General features: G+C 38.6%; 3 protein-coding genes across 6 annotated transcripts; 2 read left to right on the top strand and 1 right to left on the bottom strand.

Moving 5' to 3' along the window:
• The first annotated feature begins 3322 nt into the window (after window positions 1–3322).
• On the top strand, window positions 3323–5156 carry LOC126786498 (putative F-box protein At1g65770). Of its 4 annotated transcripts, none has more exons than XM_050512365.1 (2): window positions 3323–4516; window positions 4730–5156. In XM_050512365.1, exon 1 carries the CDS (start codon window positions 3359–3361, stop codon window positions 4499–4501), a length of 1143 nt encoding a protein of 380 aa, XP_050368322.1. In that variant the 5' UTR covers window positions 3323–3358; the 3' UTR covers window positions 4502–4516; window positions 4730–5156. The 4 variants fall into 4 exon arrangements, with proteins under 4 accessions (XP_050368322.1, XP_050368314.1, XP_050368306.1 ...); XM_050512357.1 differs by having other exon boundaries at window positions 4727–5156; XM_050512349.1 differs by having other exon boundaries at window positions 4718–5156.
• Window positions 5157–11580: 6424 nt separating this feature from the next.
• Window positions 11581–12854, top strand: LOC126794724 (uncharacterized). Its single transcript, XM_050521496.1, has 2 exons — window positions 11581–11782; window positions 11977–12854. Exons 1-2 carry the CDS (start codon window positions 11581–11583, stop codon window positions 12852–12854), a joined length of 1080 nt encoding a protein of 359 aa, XP_050377453.1.
• An 889-nt stretch (window positions 12855–13743) lies between these two features.
• LOC126793527 (putative F-box protein At1g65770) lies at window positions 13744–15888 on the bottom strand. Its single transcript, XM_050520080.1, has 2 exons — window positions 14709–15888; window positions 13744–13939 (listed from the first exon to the last, which is right to left on the bottom strand). Exon 1 carries the CDS (start codon window positions 15874–15876, stop codon window positions 14731–14733), a length of 1146 nt encoding a protein of 381 aa, XP_050376037.1. The 5' UTR covers window positions 15877–15888; the 3' UTR covers window positions 13744–13939; window positions 14709–14730.
• Between the last annotated feature and the right edge of the window lie 2554 nt (window positions 15889–18442).

Here is an 18442-nt window from a genome sequence, read left to right as displayed (position 1 = left end):
CCATAAACCAATTTACAACTCCAACGTTACAAATTTGACCTCCTTATGGCGCCAATGCCATATATCCCATGGTCCATAAGGCTACAATTTCTGGATCTTCCTATGGTTTTGACTTTTTGTACAGATTTAGCATCCAGCGATGGATTCAAGCAGAGCATCCGAGCATCTCCGATGATAGTTAGTTTGATCTAGTCAAATTCAAATTTGACTTATGATATGACAGTTATTTTTGATACTTCTATTCTCCAAGAATTGTGTCAAATATCAATATTTAATTATTATATAGTTAGTTTGATCTAGTCAATTTGAATTTGATTTATGATATGACAGTTATTTTTGATACTTCTATACTCCAAGAATTGTGTCAAATAATATCAATATTTAATTATTATTTTTGAAGTTTAGAAGAGATACGCAAGAAAGAAGAAAAAGACATGAAAGGGAAATAATAAATAAAGAAATGATTAGAGGATCTCAACACTTCGATTTTTATGCATTTAGTCATTCTTCTTTATCACAATTGGGTTGCTAAGTCAATTATTACGGTTAGAGTGTGCACGTGTCATTTGACATTATTATCATTTTGAAAAAAATGTCTTTGGTATAAATTTTGAAACCTTTTTGTCAATTTCCATGAAAATTTCAAATGTGACTATTTCAACACTAGTTTACCAAACCATTGTCCATTTACTACAAAATTCAAATTTTTGTTTTGTTTGTAGATTATTTTATCCTTATATTTTATTTTATATATATTTACTTTTTTATAATTAAGTATGTTCTCCGGTCACCGGACTTTTGTCGCTGGAAAATATTGCTTACCCTCAGTAATTACATTATTGACCCCAATAATCTGTAAAATCCCTTTACAACACATTACTTACACCTAGTAATCACATTAAAAATCTCTTAACAACACAATATTGACCCCTAGTAATCTTTACAAACACATTATTGACCCCCGATAATCGTTATTGACCCCAAATAATATGTAAAATTTCTTTACAACATATTATTGACACTCAATAATCACATTAAAATCTCTTTAAAACACATTACTGATACCCAATAATCACTTGCGAGGCACAACAATGCACAATGTCGGTGCACCAAGTCCATCCCTCACATGCGAAGGACTCACCGAAGTCCCTCTTCAACATTCCTCTCCTCATGGCCTTCTCCTTCTCGACCTTCCCCTACGGCAGCTTCACCGACCTCTAGTTCAGCGTGTTAAGCACGGCACTGTGGTCTTCGCCGGAGCGGACTATGATGAAACTGTGTGGATTCAAAACCGGCAACAGCGGCGGATAATAATGTTTAGCTTCGTCGATGAGTTGGTAGCTAATTTCAAAGTGACTAGGGCTCGACATAGCTTTGGCGATCGAGGAAGGGTCTGGAGAGAGAGAGAGAGAGAGAGAGAGAGAGAGAGAGAGAGAGAGAGAGAGAGAGAGAGAGAGAGAGAGAGAGAGAGAGAGAGAGAGAGAGATGAAACTGTGCGGATTCAAAGCCGACAACGGAGAAGAGCTTTTAGCTCCGTCGATGAGTCGGCAGCTGATTTTAAAGTAACTAGGGCTCGACATAGCTCCGACGATCAGAAAATGGTCTGAAGAGATGAAACTGTGCGGATTCAAAGCCGACAACGGAGAAGAGCTTTTAGCTCCGTCGATGAGTCGGCAGCTGATTTTAAAGTAACTAGGGCTCGACATAGCTCCGACGATCAGAAAATGGTCTGAAAAGAGAGAGAGAGAGAGAGAGAGAGAGAGAGAGAGAGAGAGAGAGAGAGAGAGAGAGAGAGAGAGAGTGTGTGTGTGTGTGTGTGTGTGTGTGTGGTGAGGGATGGAGGGATTAGTGAGAGAGAGGGAGAGACGATTAAGAATAAGGATGGTATAGTTTGTTTTCTAGAACTTTGTTCGTTTGGGCAATGGTTTTTGAAATTGTCACTTTTATAGGATTTTTGTGCATTTGGTCATTCTCCCCATTATTTTTTCGATACAATTGACTAGAGCTGAGACCTATATGGTTCGGTTCGGAATTCGGCCGATACCGATAATGTAATCGGTTTTGATTTCAGTTCAGGATCATAAATTTGAAACTTGATATTAAACTGAACCCGTATATATTGATTTGGGATGGATTCGGTTCGGTAAAAATGTGCACTTTTACATATATTTCTATCTATTTATAACTATTAACGAATGTAAATTAATATTTTGAAGTCTTTAAAAGTACAATATAAACTTAAAAAACTAAAGAAAACATTAAATATGCATTTAATATATTTTATGTATTCGATATGAATTATACATATATCAAACCAAACCATTCCTAAAATTTCAGTATTAAGTTCAGTATGTGATGAAATTTTTTAAGCGATTCGTCCTGACCCGTCAGTAGTCTATACAGTCGGTTTCAGTACCATTTTTTCGGTACCATCCCCCACACCTGAATTGACAGCAAGTGTTCGTCTTGGTAGCAATTTTGTTGACTTTTGCCTTGTTTTGTATGTTGTGTTGGATATAAACCAACAAAAATAGATAAATCAGTCTATATCTACATAGCACGGAAGCTTGCATTGACGACCGATTCTCGCTTCGGAAGCGCGACGAAAGCGCGATTCCAGAAAAGGAGGGTTTGGGAGCGCGGCGGAAGCGTTGGCTTCCAAATTGGAAGCGCGATTCATTCCCTTCCTCTATTTCATCAATCAATGTTTTGAGTCTCTTTTTGTCGTCTCATCTTCTTTCAATTTCTTCAAGCGGTTAAAGATGAATAACATCAATTGATCTAATGTGTCAGAGAAAAGAGAAAGAGCTGGGGAGAGATATAAAAAAATATAGACGAGACAAAGAGAAGACGAACCTTTTTTTATTCAATTTCATCTAGTGATGTCTCTTTGACTTGCACGTGGCCAATACCTGCACACTATACTGGACCTTCTTTTGTTTGAATTTTGAAAAGAAGTTTTAATATTGCTATAACTAAGGATAATCATAGTTTAAAAAAAATTATTAATAATTATTAAGTTATTTTAAAACTAAATAAAATAGTTAAAAAATAAAAAATAAAAATAATATATAATATATATTTATTATTTTGACGCTTCTAAAACGCATATATTTTTTTAATTTTTTTAAAAAATCGCTTCCGAAAACGCTTCGTTTCCATGCATTCTAGGTCTATATCACTTGTCAGTTGTCACGTTGAAACTTGAGCGGTGCTGGATTCAAACAGTTGTGAACGTCATTGATGACATTTCTGCGTCCCTCGCGTAACACATGAAAGTACTTAAGCAGCTATTTGCCTATGAATCATAGTGTTGCGAGTAAAGTCAATGCAGAACTGAAAGACACTCTCAGTTCCAATGGACATCATCGTCGATTGGTCCAATCTTCCCATCGAACTCTGGACGCTGATCGGAGAAAAACTCAAACTCCACATCGAGTATCTCCGCTTCCGCAGCGTTTGTCACTCATGGCGTTCTAACTTGCCTCCCTTCCACCCTTCACCTCCTCCCAAGTTCCCTCTCCCTCTCTCCTCTTCTAATGAACCAACTTCCTTCCTCTGCCAAAACACCCTCTATCTCCTCCGTTCCCCCGCCACGTCATCCTCCGGCGGTTGGTTTCTCAAGGTGGAAGAGTCCGACATGATGCTTCTCCGGAATCCCATCACCTCGCGGCGCATCAGGTACTCAAGGGACGAGTCGTTGTCGGAGTGTTTGAATTTGTTGGAGTTTAAGATGGTCGAGTTAGGGAAGTCTTATTTTCTAAGGTACATCCGTGCGTCTGGTTCGGTTAGTGGGTTAAAGAAAGTGACTTTGATGCCTTCTGAGAAGGGTAGTTGTGTGATTGTGATTATAGATGACCAAGGGAAATTGGGTTTTGCGAAAAGTGGAGATCAGAAAGTGAGGTGGTTTAGTCATGGAGATTGTGTTTTTGATGATGTTGTTGTTTATAAGGGTCAGACATATGTTGTGGATGGGTTGGGTTGTGTTGTTAAGATTAGTCTGTGTTCAGAAACGATCCAAATTTCGTCGAAATTGGATGGTTCAGGTGGGAGGAAGCATTTGGTGGAGTGTGGTGGAGAGCTTTATGTGGTGGATAGGTATTTTGATGAAGCACAAAATAAGCAAGAAGGGTTGGATTGGGGGATGTTTCGTAGACGTAGAAGATACCGAAGATATGAGTCTGGTGAACTCAAGGTAGTTGATTTTAAGGTTTACAAGCTGGAATGGGGTGAAGGAGAGTTGGGGAGATGGGTTGAAGTGAAAAGCTTGGTTGATCAGGCGATTTTCTTGGCTAATGATTGCTCTTTCTCTGTTTCGGCTAAAGAGTTAGCTGGGTGTGAAGGGAATTGCATTTACTTCACAGATGAAAATAATGTTAATCTTGCTCTTAGAGACGTAACTAGACCAGAGAACTTTGTGTTCAGCTTGGAGGATCGTAGCACTCACAAGTTGGGATCTTCTCCAGACGATTCCACTGTATTTTGGCCACCGACAAAGTGACTTACGTATTCTCCGGTAAGTATGATTTATTGTTGTCGTCATAAAACTCTGTCAAGTTCGTTATACAAAAAATTGGTGTCTCCATATTCTTTTTCATGTTTAACTTTGATGAATGTTGTTGTTAATTTCTTTTAAAATGTGTTGTTGTTGATAAGATGATAAAGATACACTGACTCATTTGAACAAATCTCTCATGTAGTTTCAATAACATTGCAGCAACACCAGCAGGCTTGGGTCATATGTGCTTACCAGCACCAGCATATTCATGATCTTTAATCTGCAGCGTGTAGGATCGAGGACAGGAGATTCAAGCATCAAAAGTATTGCTCATGCTTAATTTTTCTAGAGAAGAAGGCCAGATTGCAGGTGCTCATCTTTGAGTTCCTGTGTTTTATTCCATCTGGTGATAAACAAAGGCTAATAAATTGTTACGGATCGGTAACGAAACAATCAACAAAAGATTTACAGCAGCGAGAGTGACACTCACATGCCAAGACTTTTACACAAAATCTATAAAATTTACAAATACAATTGTATTCAGCTCTTTATACCATGTTATAAACCCTCGCATATACAGTTGTCTACAGCCAAATTCACATGTTTTGGTATCTCCTAATTATGGAAATGTTACTGCTTTGATGCACATTGTATGCCATCTTCAAGATCATCATACATTAATACAACTACAAAACTGACATAAGATGTACTGACCAGAATCTTAAACCAAGAAAAAAAATATAAGAAGAAGAAGAAGCTAGGCCTTTACACAATGGTCTATATATAGTACCCGGTAATTATCGTGATCTGAACTTTATGGTTTTCATTTGAACTTATCATGAAAAGATATAGTATATGGTTGGTGCAAGTATACGTGCAATCTCAGCCATTCATACTGAAAACTTTATGGTGTAAGATGTTGGATAGTATATAAGCCTTTCACATGACTTAAGTCCTAGAAATTGGGATAATCTCAACGCCGAGTTGAGAGATTTGTTAGTTGAAAAGGGTCCTGTTAGAGATTTGTTAGTGGAGACCCTCAGCTTAAGTCCTCTGTGGGTTTCTCTTCGGAAGGTTGATTTTGTGGATGAAGGAAACTGGGAGCGAATTAGTGATTTGCTTAAAGAGAGTTCCCAAAACTCTGAGTTAGCGAATGAAGGATGCAGAGATTGGGCAAATCTTGGTGTTTTGATTCGAGATCATAAAAGAAGTATGGCACATATGTTGAACATGACAACCTGGAAAGGCTTACGTCCGAGATTGAAGAAAGAGGAAAGAGAGAAAGATGATAGAATCGGCAATGCTGTTTTTAAGCTAGAGAAAGAGCATTGGCGTACTGTATTACTGAGAATAATCCCAGTTGTGAAATTCCTTGCTAAGCAGAACACGCCTTTTTTCTTTTAAACAACTGAGACCGTGGATGAGGATGATTGTGGAATCATGGATCAGGAAGATTGTGGAAATTTCTCAATCTTCATTGAAATGATTGCAGACTGGGATCCGGTTATGCAAGCACATATCAGACGTATCAAAAGTAAGGAGATTCGTCATCATTATTTTGTGTTAGGGAATGCGGAACAATGAACTGGAGAATGAAAATCAAAATAACTCATAACTACAAGCGAAAATAAAATGAAAGAGAACACCAGAATTTAACGTGGTTCGGCAAAGTGCCTACATCCACGGGTAGTAACAATAAAGAACCTCCATTATACGAAGAAATGTTACACCGAGAGAAACACTACTTCAAGACTCACACTTGAAGGGATACACTCTCACACACTTTATTTTGCTACACACACAAAACTCTCTACTTGGAGTTTTCTCTCTATCTCTCACTCTTGATCACACACAAGATGATCTCTCACTTATTGTTCTTCTATGTATATTGCACCACTTCTCATGCTTTTATATAGGCAAACATCTTTGTGCAATTCATGTATTTGCATGTAACATGCATGGAAGCAAAGTCAATCTTCTTCCTTGATTCATGCTCAATGTTGGCATGTTCATCAATGCATTCTTCTTTCTTTGTCAAACAAATCAATCACCTACCACCATAAGGTTGTAGATTTATTTCTTACCTTCAACAAAGGTTGCTCCAAGTTTCAACAAAACCAAATCCATCAATTAATGGTCACCAAAGCAATAGGTGTGCTTGATTTACTCATGTGAACATCACATAGTTTTCACACCTTCATTAAGGAATGATTAACCCTATCAATCTCCCCCTCCCGACTTAAATGGAGGGATGCGCCATTCCAGACGCGCTTCTGCAGAACTCGAACTTCTCCTTCGGTAGAGACTTCGTCATCATATCTGAACTGTTCTTGTTTGTATGAATTTTCTTTAGCAGCATTTCCTTAGCTTCCAGCACATCACGTATTCAGTGATACCTTACATCAATGTGCTTTGATCTCGAGTGAAAACTCGAATTTTTGCTCAAGTGAATCGCGTTTTGACTGTCACAATGCAAGACAAACTCTTGTTGTGTATGACCCAATTCCTGTAGGAATCTCTTCAACCACAAAATATCTTTGCACGCTTCCGTAGCTGTAATATACTCTACTTCTGTAGTTGACAAAACAACACATTTTTATAGCTTTGATTGCCACGAGACAGCTCCCCCTGAAAACGTGATCAGGTATCCGGATGTGGACTTTCTCGTGTCAATATCCCCTACCATATCTGCATCTGTGTAGCCAACTAGTTCAGACTTGCCACTTCCAAAGCATAGACTCATCTTTGAAGTTCCTCGCAAGTATCTTAGAATCCACTTGACAGCATTCTAGTGCTCCTTGCCTGGATTAGATAAGAATTTACTAACAACACCAACTGCATGTGTTATGTCTGGTCTAGTACAAACCATCGCGTACATCAAGCTCCCTACTGCTGAGGCATATGGCACTTTTGCCATTTCTTCTTCCTCCTTCTGATTCGTAGGACTCTGTTTTGAGCTGAACTTCATGTGACTAGCAAGTAGAGTAGCAACTGGTTTTGCTTTCTCCATGTGGAAACGCTCTAGTACCTTCTCAATGTACTTTTCTTGTGATAACCACAATTTCTTGTTCCTATGATCACGGGCAATCTCCATGCCCAAAATCTGCTTGGCTGGTCCCAAATCCTTCATATCAAAGGACTTTGATAAATCTGCCTTTAACTGCTGAATCATAGCAGTATCTTTGCCAACAATTAACATATCATCTACATAAAGTAGTAAGATGATAAAATTACCTCCAGCGGGTTGTTGAATATAAACACATGGATTTGCTGACGTTCTTTTGCACCCATGACTCACCATAAAAGAGTCAAACTTCTTATACCATTGTCTTGGTGCTTGCTTCAATCCGTACATGCTTTTCTTCAACTTGCAAACCATATGCTCATTTCCATTGACTTCGACGCCTTCTGGTTGCTCCATATATATTTCTTCATCTAAATCACCATGAAGAAATGCAGTCTTCACGTCCATCTGCTCCACCTCTAGATCCATGCTCGCAGCCATGCCCAAAATGACTCTAATCGAAGTCATCTTGACAACAGGTGAGAAAATCTCATCAAAATCAATTCATTCTTTCTAGCTGAATCCTTTGACAACTAAGCGAGCCTTGAACTTTGTTAGTTTCTCATTCTCATCTCGCTTTAACTTGAACACCCACTTGTTCTTGAGTGCTTTTCGGCCTTTAGGAAGCTTCATCAACTCATAGGTGCCGTTCTTTAGTAAAGACTCCATCTCAGACTCCATGGCTAGCCTCCATTTGTCGTGGTCTTGATGAATCTTTGCTTCCCTGTAACTTTCAGGCTCTTCGTCACTGGTCAAAATGATGTAATTTGTATAAGGATCATCTCCATCATTAGTCACCAAAATATATTGAGATGATGGATACTTAATGGATGGAATTTGCCTTCTGGTGCTTCTACGAACAACTACTTGATTATTCACATGCTGCTCCCCCTGATCAAACTCCCCTTCATCTTCGACTTCAGCATCTCCCGTGTCAGGTACATTTTCAACTCTATCACCTTGCAGCCCAACGTTGTATTCCTGCTGCAATGGTGAATCATAAATGCGACTATCACTTGTTGCATTTGGTAGTATCTCTTTGTCGAAATCTGCAATAGATTGGTCTTCATGGAATACCACATCTCTGCTTCTTATGAATTTCTTCGTCTTTGGATTCCACAACCGGTAGCCAAACTCTTCTTCACCATAGCCGACAAATATGCATGATGTCCCCTTATCATCCAGCTTTTTCCTATGCTCCTTGGATACAAGTGCGAATGCTTTACATCCAAATACTCTTAAATGTGAGTAGGATGCATCTTTCCCGGTCCAGACTTCATTTGGAGTCTTGAATTCCAAAGGTATACACGGTGCTCTGTTGATTAGGTAGCACGCAGTCTTCACAGCTTCTCCCCAAAATTCTTTTGATAATTTTGTCATCTTCAACATGCATCTGACTTTCTCCATAATGGTACGGTTCATCTGCTCTGCTACGCCATTATGTTGAGGGGTGCCAGGAACTGTCTTCTCATGTCTGATGCCATGCTTTGCACAATAATCTCTAAATTCGTGCGCTATGTACTCTCCGCCATTATCACTACGAAGACACTTCAATTTTCTTCCAGTCTTCCTTTCCACCATAGTGTGGAAAATTGTAAATGTCTAGAACACCTGGTCTTTGGATTTCAACAAATAAACCCTAACCTTTCGTGAAGCATCATCGATATAAGTAACAAAATACTTATGCATACCTAATGATTCTTCTTCCATCGGGCCACACACATCTGAATGTATAAGATCTAGAATATTTTATTTCCTAGTGAAAGTCTTTGAAAAACTAATTTTCTTATGCTTGCCATATAAACAATAATCACAAGAGTCTAATGAGTTACCTTTGGTAACAAGAATTAGCGACTTCTTTGCCAACAACTACAGTCATTTCTCACTCATATGGCCAAGACGTCTATGCCACAAACTTGGAGAAGATTCCCCGACTGCATTCAGCTCACTCTTGCATATATTTCCATAAGTCGTGTAGAGTGTGCAACACATTTTTCCTCTGGCAACTACAAGAGATCCCTTGGTAAGCTTCCACTTTCCATCACCACCATGATGATGAAAGCCTTGTCGATCAAGTACACCAGTTGACATAAGATTGAGACGTAGACCAGGAACATGTCTCACATCTTTTAACAATAACTGACAGCCCACAGCTGTCTGCAAGCAAATATCTCAAATTCCAGCAATATTGGAGTAGCTGTCATTGCCCATATTCACTTTACCAAAGTCATCTGCTTTGTACGTAGTGAAGAACTCTACGTGAGAGGTGGCATGAAATGAGGCTCCGGAATCAACGATCCATTGGACTCCAGGATTATCTACTAGTAGACATTCACCTCCAAGTGACAGGAACTCACACTCATCATGAGACACCGCAGCAGCAACATTGTTTATGTCCTCTTTTTGTTGATGAGCAGCGTCTTCTCTCGCTTCTTTGAATTCCCACTTTAATTTGTTACAATTTTTCTTCATGTGGCCTGGAAGACCACAATGATGACACTTGCCGTTGAACCTTGTTCTGGATTTGCTCATACTCCTTTCGTGACCTCTGGGTCATTTGTTCTTGCTCCTTCCTCTCTTCTCCGCAACGAAGAATTGACCATTTTCTGAACTTGATGAAGAACTCCTTCTTGTTTCTTCGTTCAACATATTATCTTTAATATTTTCCATAGATAATACACCATTTGGAGCAGAGTTACTTACAATGACAACAAATGTCTCCCAGCTATCTGGTAACGACCCGAGCAGCACCAATGCTTGTAACTCGTCATCAATTTTCATGCTCATCGTGGCTAATTGATTGAGTACACTCTGAAAGTTGTTGAGGTGCTCGGTTACTCGAACGCCTCCCCGATACTTCATGTTGACGAGCTCTTTAATGAGAAAAGCTTTCTTGGCAGTAGTCTTTTTCTCAAATAAGGACTCCAGCTTCAACCAAAGCTCATGCGCGCTGGTTTCATTGGCAACATGGTGAAACACACTATCGTCTACCCATTCACGAATATGACCGATGGCTTTGCGGTTCATCTTCGTCCAAATTGCTGGTGAAATCTCACTTGGCTTAGCATCGTCTCCCTTGATCGGCTCATGTAAATCTTTGCAATAGAGAATATCCCCCATTCTCGGCTTCCAGGTAATCCAGTTGGAGTGGTTGAGTCTGATCATGGTACTTCGTGATCTTTCCATTCTAGCAGCTCCCAGTCAGAACCAGGAGCTCTGATACCACTGTTAGGGAATGCAGAAGAATGAACTGAAGAATGGAAATTAAAATAACTCACAACCACAAGCGAAAATAAAATGAAAGAGAACACCGAGATTTAACGTGGTTCGGCAAAGTGCATACGTCCACGTGTAGCAACAATAAAGAACCTCCACTATACGAAAAAGGTTACACCGAGAGAAACACTACTTCAAGACTCACACTTGAAGGGATACACTCTCACACACTTTATTTTGCTACACACACAAAACTCTCTACTTGGAGTTTTCTCTCTATCTCTCACTCTTGATCACACACAAGATGATCTCTCACTTATTGTTCTTCTATGTATATTGCACCACTTCTCATGCCTTTATATAGGCAAACATCTTTGTGCAATTCATGCATTTGCATGTAACATGTATGGAAGCAAAGTCAATATTCTTCCTTGATTCATGCTCAATGTTGGCATGCTCATGAATGCATTCTTCTTTCTTTGTCAAACAAATCAACCACCTACCACCATAAAGTTGTAGATTTGTTTCTTACCTTCAACAAAGGTTGCTCCAAGTTTCAACAAAACCAAATCCATCAATTAATGGGCACCAAAGCAATATGTGTGCTTGATTTACTCATGTGAACATCACATAGTTTTCACACCTTCATTAAGGAGGGATTGACCCTATCATCTTGGACGCAACATCCAGGACTAATATTCTAGCTTCTGAGATCAAAAGTTCAATCGTCCGGAAAGTTAAAGAAGCCAAGTATTTTTCTGTGATTTTGGACTGTGCTCTTGATGCAGATGGTGAAAAACAAATGTTTTTGATACTGCGATGTGTGGATTTTTCTACTAGTCCAATAAACGTAGATGAGTACTTTTTAGAGTTCTTAAACTTCAGCAATACGTCTGAACATGGACCTTTTGAACAATTGCAGAATGTGTTAAAAGCTCTTGATCTTGATGATGTGAGAGGACAGGGATATGGCATTGGGTCTCTGGTGAAAGGAGGAGCTGAAGGTATTCAAGAAAAACTTTCAGGTATAAATCCAAGAGCATCGTACACCCCATGGGGTTGTCGTAGTCTCAATGTAACACTGTGATATGGTAAACCCTACTAGCAAACTGTTCAGTTTTTTTGGATCCATCCAGTGCATTTATTCAGTGTTTGCTCATTGTACAGTGATGGCAAATTTTGAACGATAATGTAAAAGGGTTAGCTCTTGAACCATTGTCAACCATACGCTGGGAGAGTTGCCTTGAATGTGTCAAAGCAATAAGGTTCCATGCTTCAGATATAATAGAAGCCTTACTTCAAGTAGCAGATACTGAGTTTGACCTCGGAATAGTCAGCCAAACTAATTGTCTAGCAACATATGGTCTTGAATATGAGTTCTTGTTAGGTATGATCATTTGGTTTGATATATTATCTGCTGTTGAATCTGTAAGCAAATACTTGCAATCTAAAGTTATGCGTCTTGATATTGCTATTATTGAAGTAAAAAGGTTGATCAAGCTTTTTGAGAAGTACAGGGAAGTTGGGTTTGCAGAAGCACTGAATGTTGCTAAAGAAATTGCCACCAAAACGGAAATTGACTCTGTGTTTGATGAAGAACTTGAAATTCGTAGGAAAAAAAAAAAACGTTTTGGCAAGAATGCTGATCAGTCAACCCCTGAATCACTTGAAGAATCCTTCAGAGTTCAGTATTTTTTTTTATTTACTGTGGATCAAGTTACTGGTTTATTGAAGAGTACACTTGCACAGTACCAAGCATATGAGGATATCTCTGGGTTCCTATTTTGTTCTCAGAAGTTGAACTCATTAGGGGAGGAACATTTACAAACTTCTTGTGATCATCTTGCAATGTTTCTTAATCATGGGAAGTTTGCTGATTTTGATGAGAACAGCTTATTCAAAGAACTGAAAAGCTTTCGGAAGCAGTTGCCGAAAGAGAATATGACAGCCATTGAGATATTGAATTTTATGAAAGGACTGGACTTCCTTCCACATGCATCAATAGCCTATAGAGTTATGCTGACCGTACCTTCCTATTCACATCCACTGGTGGTCTTTCAAAGTTGGAGATACTGAATTCTTACTTGCAATCGCCAACGTCACAAGAAGTTTTAGATGGACTAGCCTTGATTTCTACTGAGAAGGGGTTCTATAGATACTTGACTATGACAGTTTAATCGATGATTGTGCAACTGAAAATGCAACAAGAACAGTTCTTGGTGATGCATTTCTCTCTGATTAGTTTGTTTTGATTCAAAGCTTTGTACTTTGGAACTTCTAGAGGTTGGAAGGTTTGAGATGCATGTCAATTGCTGATAGTTCCGAAGTTTCTAGGGAACAGCTTGCAGTTCACAAGTCCAGAAGCAATCCAATAACTTTCTTGGGAGACTTGCAGTTCATAACAAGTCTTGTTTCTGCTGTGGGTAGATGCTGTTGATTGTTTTATCTGATTCTCTACAAGAATCCACAAGACTTGTACTGGAGTTCACTATTTTATCGGAAGATATTTTAGTTTATGTTTGTTTGTGATGTTTCATAGTTTTTTCTGTTCTGAATTGTCTATCAATCGGATGTGTTTTCTATATTGTTTTTGTTCAGTGAATTATAGCAAAGTTGCTTAAGATATATTGGTTGTTGGTAAAGGCCGAAGCTATAATTCACATGTTCATGAAATCTTCATCACCTCTTGTCCTCTTCCAATCTGTTGTCTAGGCCCTCTGAACGTTTGTTACGTCTAAATCTCCTCAATTAAGTCATTTGGACATATATCCTGTAACATACAATTTGGGGATGTATGGGGATGTTATGCCATAACATACAGTTTGGGGATGTATCTAAGGGAATACTTTCTTCAAGCTGCAGAAAATGATCCAAAAAGGGTTTAGAAACAGAATATGAGGGTGAAAGTGAAAACGAGCACAACCTTTTCTCATGGAATCTGTGAACTGAATTTGAACAGAACATCAACCGGATAACTTAAAATGATATAACTCTGATGTATCTTATATGAACAGCAATTTTTACTCTACTGGATAAACAAGACCACTAAGTTTTACACTACTTTACTGTAAAGTTTTACAGACCACCCTTCATGAGAATTGAAACCTCTTCCATCTTCTCCGAGGAATGCAACTAACATCTTGAGCAGCAACCAAACTTCCCTGTAAATCACGTTGGCCAATAATTATTACCATAAGACATCGTCTCCATATTGGATGTAGAGACTGAAATTCATTATATTACAGAGCATTCAAGGGAGGGGGTTTGATTAGCTGCATGTCTCATCATACTTCAATGTGTCTGTATCACCAACTGACATACTACTGTGAAACCTTAACAAAATCTTGAAAGCAGGCATACACCATGACAGTTCAAACGTATTTCTTAAGATCTTTTTGCAGGGGTTCGAAGAATCCTTTTCCTAAATTAGAAAAATCTATGTCATTCTACCTCCCAAATTTTCTACTACTGTTTCAAGTGTTAAAGGCCTTTAATTTTTCTTGTGGTTCCTTGTCCTGTAAAATGAACCTTATCATCATGCAACAAGAGTATATGCTGGCCCTTCAAACTTGACCCTGTGATATGTTTCCTAGAAATTCTCTAACTTCCTAGATTATTCGTGTGATGAGGATTTGTCATCACTTAAGCTGATAAAGTGATAATCCTTCTTTCCCAATTTTGTTAACAAAAATTTGACCAAGCAACATAAGTTCAGAACAACTAAGCCAGGATTACTAAGTTGTTAATTAAAATCCTACGATTTACAGAAAACTCAAGATTCAAGAACTACAACACCAAATTCTTGTTCCTTCTGATTTTTCATAAAATCTGCAATTTGATACATCTAATGGTTGCTAGGGAAATAAAAAGATAAAAGTTTCATGTAGCAGTAAGAGTTATAATGTAGTACCAATAGAGATTTGAACTTACAGTCAGAGGATACAGCCGGACATCAATTCGTGAGCCAATTTGAGGGCGTCCGGAACAACTGAGAATAGCCAATGTTGCTCATACTACCATCCTCCAAGTCAAGCACACGACGGTGACGACTTCTTGTTCCCATTCCAATTTCAGCTGGTAAAAGACCTAATTCCTGTTCAGTGAACATAATGCAATTCCCCTTCACTCCAGGAAACTCTCTAGTTGAGACCGCAAACGACCCATCATAGCTCAAAATAATCACTTGATCCCCCAAGTTAGTCACATTAACCCAAGTCCCCCACTCCTCATCCAGCCTATAAACCTTAAAATCCACCACCTCGCCATCGACATGTATATAATTAAACCTCCTCTGGGGCAAAAACCCCTCACTACCAAAGTACCTATCCACCACATAAAGATCACCACAACACTCGACCAAATGCTTGTGCCCTCCAAACCCACACAATGGAGGCGAGTACTGAATCACCTGCAATGCATGATTTATCCACGATATAGTCCCCCATTTATCAACAACATAACACTGACCCTTATACACAATGAGATCATCATAGTAAGAGTTGTTTTCGTCGACAGGAGTCCAACTCTCATCCCCATACCTCAAAAAACCCAAATGTCCTCCTCTATAAATCATAAAGATCACAAAATCCTCCCCCAAATCCAAACGATCACGAGGCAAAACTACCACTTTGTTCACATAAGGAACATCAATGTTAGTATAAGCATATTTCAAAGAATACAACTTGACGAGCTCGACAATCCTAAAATCAAGCAAGCTGAATTCTTTGATAGTCGGGTTTATCGACAACCTGAGCTGCCAATTGGTGATCGGATTAAGGAGGCGCATTTCGCCGGGAGTGGACTCCTTGAACTTGACCAGGCAGGGGAGGGACTCATCGGAGCCTTCACCGGCAATCAGGGACTGGAGGCGGTAGATAGTGGTCTGGGAGACGGCGGCGGGAGGCTCGTCGTTGTCCGCGTGGGGGAAGCCGAGGGGGAGAGGAGGAGTGTCAGGTGGGTCGAGAGGAGGGAGGGCGGAGCGCCAGAGAGAGCAGATGCTGCGGAAGCGGAGAATGTCGATGCGGCTTTCGAGGAACTTCCCGATCATCTGCCAGAGCTCCTTTGGGAGAGTGCACCATTGTACTTTGGGGCTCTGCATGTTCAGCGTTGGTCGAAGAAGAAGAAGAAGAAGAAGAAGGTGAGAGAGTAGACTCAAAGACGACACAACACAAGTGGCTAAACTGTGCAAGAAGTTGGACGAACTTTCTTCCGACGTTCGCTGCGAACTCTCTTCATAAAATGATTTCTACATGAACCTGCGAACTTTGTTCAGAAAAAGGTTTCTACCGAAACTTCGCTGCGAATTTACTTTAGAAAATTGTTTTCTACGTAAAGTTCGCAGCGCAATTTCTTCAGAAAAATGTTTCTACGGAAACTTCGAACTTTCTTCAGAAAATAATTGTGTACGTATAGTTCGCTGTAAACTTTCCTCAGAAAATGGTTTCTACGGAAAGTTCACTGTTTATTCAGAATATTGTTATCTAAGGAAAGTTCTCTGTGTACTTTTTAAAAACACTCGGCGGATTTAGAAAACCAATTTTCATAAAATTCATTGTAAACTTCCCCTTAAAATAAATCATGTCCTCGGATTTACTCATTTTTCTATTTTTTTAATAATTAAATTAATTATAATGACACATGGTGACATAACTGCCTACGACCGGCAAAGTTGCTTATTTAGGTTAACTTAAAATCACTGCTAGGAAATTTTTCCCCAAAAGCGCAATATTTTGGTGCCAAATTTTTTTTCTGCTGATCGCTGCTCTCTTACAAGCTGACAAGTCCAAGAGGAGGAGGGTGAAGCTGAAGCCAATATAAACCCTACAACCCATTGCGGTTGCAGCTAACCTACATAGCACGGAAGCTTGGTTGGACGACCGATTCCCGCTTCGGAAGCGGGAGCGGGAGCGGGAGCGGAAGCACTCGGAAGCGCGGGGAAGCGCGACGGAAGCGCGATTCCGGAAAAGGTGGGTTTGGGAACGCGGCGGAAGCGTTGGCTTCCGAAATGGAAGCGCGGCGGAAGCGTTGACTTCCGAATTGGAAGCGCGATTCCTTTCCTACCTCTATTTCATCAATCAATGTCTTGAGACTATTTTTGTCATCTCATTTTCTTTCAATTTCGTTAAGCGATTAAAGATGAATAACATCAATCGATCTAATACGTGTCAGAAAGAAGGGGGAGAGCCGGGGAGAGATATCAAGAAAATCTAGATGAGAGAGAGAGACAGAGAGAGAAGACGGTGAGTTGTGATTTGTGAAGAGATGAAAAAAATCCAAATGAGAGAGAGATAGAGAGAAGATGAACCTTTTTTTTTAATCAATTTCATCCAGTGATGTCTCTTTGATTTGCACGTGTCCAACACCTTCAAACTATGTAGTACATTCTTTTGTTTGAATTTTGAAATGAAACTTTAATAATGCTATAATCAAAGATAATCATGGTTTAGAAAATAAGTTATTAATAGTTATCAAGTTATTTGAACACTAGATAAAATAATTAAAAAATAAAAATAGTATATAATATATATATATATATATATATATATTATTTCGACGCTTCCAAAACGCACCCGCTTTCTTAATTTTTGAAAAAAAAAAAACGCTTACGCGTTTTCAAACGCTTCGCTTCCACGTACCCGCACCCGATTCCATGCAGCTTAGCAGCTAACACACACAAAGGCACGAAATAAGTTTTGTGGTTACTACATATTCAAACTTACTAATGGAATTACTGCAGACATTTCTTATTGTCTCATCATATCAAATCACAATAGTTGTATATTTCTTTAAACATGTCATAGATTAGTATGTTATATGGATTATATTTCTAGTGCCGTGCCTAAGCCCAGTCAAAAAGCCCAAAACAAAATTCAAGTAATAGGATTTACTCTTCTCTATATTTTAAACTGAATAAAGACATATTAAATGGAGCTTTTATTCATATATCTTAAAACAACACTTACAACTTAATTTTTTTTCAATTTAGTATTGATTTTTTCAACTGATATTAAATTACCAAAAAGACAAATATAAGAATAAATAAAAAAAGTCAACACTATACATTTGATTTTTTAATTGTTTTTTGTATCATAATAAGTTCAAACTGACTCCTCTATCATCCAACTAAATTATGAAATGATCTTTTACAACAATTCGCATGCATCATAATAAAAATATTCTTCTCACTTTGTAGATGTTTAATTTTTTTAAATTTTTAGCTTCTTATTTTTCCAATTTATTGTATTCACCCGTTTGAATGCATTTTGTGTAATGATGCATATAAAATTCATCTGCTAATTATACTGTAATTTTGATTGAACTCACATGAGAGACTCGATATAACTATTATTTGAACCAATTGAATGAATTTTTGAAGTAAGAAATAGAGTTTTATTGATTTTATTCAACTATGGGCATTTTGGAAAAATTAGAGAGGTTTAAATAACATTTTAGCTGCTTGTAAAAGAAAAAATGGAGGTTTAATAAGTAAGAAGGTCAAAGTGCCGATTTTAGATGTATGAATAGAAACTCCTTATATTAAATTATTGACTACATCAAAAATATCACCAGTTATTTACCCAAGTCACACACTCCTACGGTCCTATACTCCTACCTAAGGCCTACACCATCCTCTAAATCGGCAAAGATGCTAGGTCCCTCATCTA

The sequence above is a fragment of the Argentina anserina genome, chromosome 1 (assembly GCF_933775445.1).
Source record: "Argentina anserina chromosome 1, drPotAnse1.1, whole genome shotgun sequence".
Taxonomy (NCBI): domain Eukaryota; kingdom Viridiplantae; phylum Streptophyta; class Magnoliopsida; order Rosales; family Rosaceae; genus Argentina; species Argentina anserina.
The sequence above is the reverse complement of the archived record's forward strand: the minus strand, read 5'-3'. Positions and strand labels throughout refer to the sequence as shown.

What these genes read in the sequence shown, in the direction of transcription:
- LOC126793527 (XM_050520080.1), bottom strand. Translation starts at nt 15,876, where the DNA reads ATGCAGAGCCCCAAAGTACAATGGTGCACTCTCCCAAAGGAGCTCTGG.
- LOC126794724 (XM_050521496.1), top strand. Translation starts at nt 11,581, where the DNA reads ATGTTTTTGATACTGCGATGTGTGGATTTTTCTACTAGTCCAATAAAC. An exon ending in GGTGAAAGGAGGAGCTGAAG is followed by an intron (nt 11,783 to 11,976) that starts GTATTCAAGAAA and finishes ATAATGTAAAAG; the next exon opens with GGTTAGCTCTTGAACCATTG.
- LOC126786498 (XM_050512365.1), top strand. Translation starts at nt 3,359, where the DNA reads ATGGACATCATCGTCGATTGGTCCAATCTTCCCATCGAACTCTGGACG.